The following is a 2,468-nucleotide window of genomic DNA, read 5'->3' as shown; positions in this document are numbered from 1 at the left end:
AAACGCTCTATTTGGGGCAATTACGCAATAACAGAAATCTCTATAGAATGTTTTGGTGTTTTTCTCTAGCTTTCTCTACTGAAACGATGCCTAAGTGTAACGAAAACTGTCGATGTGAGGTATGCAAGTGTTGTGAAGCAGCTACGAGCCAGGCCAAACCTGTGTGTGCAGAAAGATGCAGCCGAAGCTGTAAATGTGAAACGTGCAGATGCTGTGTTTCTACTAAAAGGCGATGCAGCGCCAGCTGTCGGTGTGATGTCTGCAAATGCTGTGAAGCCTCAAAGAATTGTTGTTAGAATATGACCTAGGAGCTCACGGTCATCTAAAATACTAACCCTCTTGACGATGAAGTGTCATTGTCTTAAGCCTTTGGTCAATAGATTTTAATTTTAGAAAATTCGGGTCCTATTAAATATTGTCAATCAACACTTTTTAAATAAAAATATGTAAAAATTATATAAGTGCTGTGTAATTATAGATATAGATTTGCGTTATAAGATGTTAATTAGGTTACAAATGTTCTAAACGTAAATGGAATATGTATATACATCCTCCATTTATACTCAGAACATTTATAATTTTAATCTATGATGATAAAAACAGGGTAAACAAGTTTGATACGTCAAATTAAAAGAAACCCCGATGTTTTCGAAAGGTAGAACTGTCTTCTTCGGAAGTAATAATTCAACTAATTTTTTGAAATATACTTTATACATGACATTAATTTTATTTATTTATCTCTTATGATTAATTCAACTAAAACAAATACGCCAAAGTCGGAGAACTCCACGAACTAACGAAAGGTATAACTTAATTGAAAAAAACAACAACGCTGATTCTTTTCTTCTAGCAAGCTCACTATATATACAGATAACTCAAAATGAAGACTCTGGTAAAAAAGTATTTCAGACAATTGAAGTTCCTCATCTTTCAATCAAAGCATACTTTAAAAATTGCTAGTTTTAATGTACCTACCAGAAAAAAATAACTCCGGCTAGAAAACAGTAGTAAACAAACTGAGCCAATCCATCCAGTAAAACAATGTGATTCGTTAATAACAAACATTAAACCACGATAATAACAAATTTCTAGTATGGCAATGAAGTAGGAAGCCTTCCCATTTTTCAATATGTACCAGTAAAAAGGCGTTAAAATTAGGAAAATTACTCTAGGGAAAAGCAGGGGAATACATAAAATTTAATCCAGAAACCAAGAGCTCCCAGGGTCCTAAAACGAGGCCTGGACCCTGGCCGTAATGGATGAGCCTGTGACATACACATTCTGTCTCTCCGTTCGGTCAAATAAACTTTGGGCCCCACTTTTAATTTGCCTCCTACACCTCTGAAGTATGGTCACTTTGAGCAGGATCCAGCTCTTTCGTTATCCTCTAGAAATGGAAGATCGGCTGGGACGTAGACTTCCCTTGGGGGAGGGGAACTGAAACCTTATATCTGTACTGTTTACACGGTGTAAAGTGACAGTCCCACAATAAGAAAATAAATCGTAGATAACTAATTAAAGAAAATACTCTGTCAGTATAAATGAAAAGTTATAACTACTTGAGAAGTAAACAGTATTGTGATTGCACCGATTAATTACAAATTCGAATATTTACTAGTACAATTAGTTAAAGATTTCTGCAGCATTTTAAACAACACTTATTGTTATCACGTAAAGGTCGAGTCACATCTACCGGTGGGACAACTGTAAGTTTACGAACTTACAACGCTAAAATCCAGGGTTCGATTACCCGCGGAGAACATAGCAGATAATCCCAATTTGTTTTTGCTTTAAAACAGACTCAGTCAAACAGGTCGAGTCACGTATTGAGAAAATAATATGAAAAAAGGAATTTATTTGATTTATTTTATGACAAAAACTCTTACTGTGAAAACGTTGCTTGATATTCCGCCGCACAGCTTCATCATGATCTTATCTTTACTCATAATGTAACACAAGAAAGATTCATCATGATTTAATAGAGAGCACTTGTTGATAGCAGCACCGAATTCTGTTCATTATATACTTTTTACAGTAATTAACGCTGTATTGTTATTATACTGAGTAAAGCACTGTAAAGTTTAGAAGTATAATATTATTAACAGCATTATATATAAAATCAAGAAATTTAACGTCTTAAAAAAATTGGCAAAACTTCAGTTTTCATAAAGTATAACAATTATTTCTGTTAATATTCGGCATTTTTCTTGTATTAAAATAGATTCTTTGATTTTCCGACTTAAGTAACTATGTTCTTTTGCCACAGGCCTGCGATGGTTTTATTTGTCTTGAAATTTTTACACGTTATACAGTAATTCCTGTATACTGAATCCAAAAATGATATCCATTTTTCACAGAACGTCATAACGCAGTACATAAAAAAAAAGACCACAACACGTAGTTTCGAGACTAAAAGACGTAGATTTCACACAAAAAAATCAGGATGAATAAGGATGCATATTCGTTTG

The 2,468-nt window shown here is 33.9% G+C and overlaps 1 protein-coding gene across 1 annotated transcript in view; it reads left to right on the top strand.

Annotated features, from left to right (window-relative positions):
* Positions 1-724, top strand: part of LOC106464495 — a 2,084-nt gene extending 1,360 nt beyond the window's left edge. The window contains exon 3 of the mRNA XM_022392217.1: positions 70-724. Within this exon, the coding sequence (XP_022247925.1) occupies positions 70-303 (234 nt within the window). The 3' untranslated portion in view covers positions 304-724. The remainder of the gene's footprint in view (positions 1-69) is intronic.
* Positions 725-2,468: the final 1,744 nt, after the last annotated feature.

The sequence above is a fragment of the Limulus polyphemus genome, unplaced genomic scaffold (genome assembly GCF_000517525.1).
Source record: "Limulus polyphemus unplaced genomic scaffold, Limulus_polyphemus-2.1.2 Scaffold1666, whole genome shotgun sequence".
NCBI lineage: Eukaryota > Metazoa > Arthropoda > Merostomata > Xiphosura > Limulidae > Limulus > Limulus polyphemus.
This window is presented reverse-complemented; position numbering and strand designations above follow the sequence as displayed.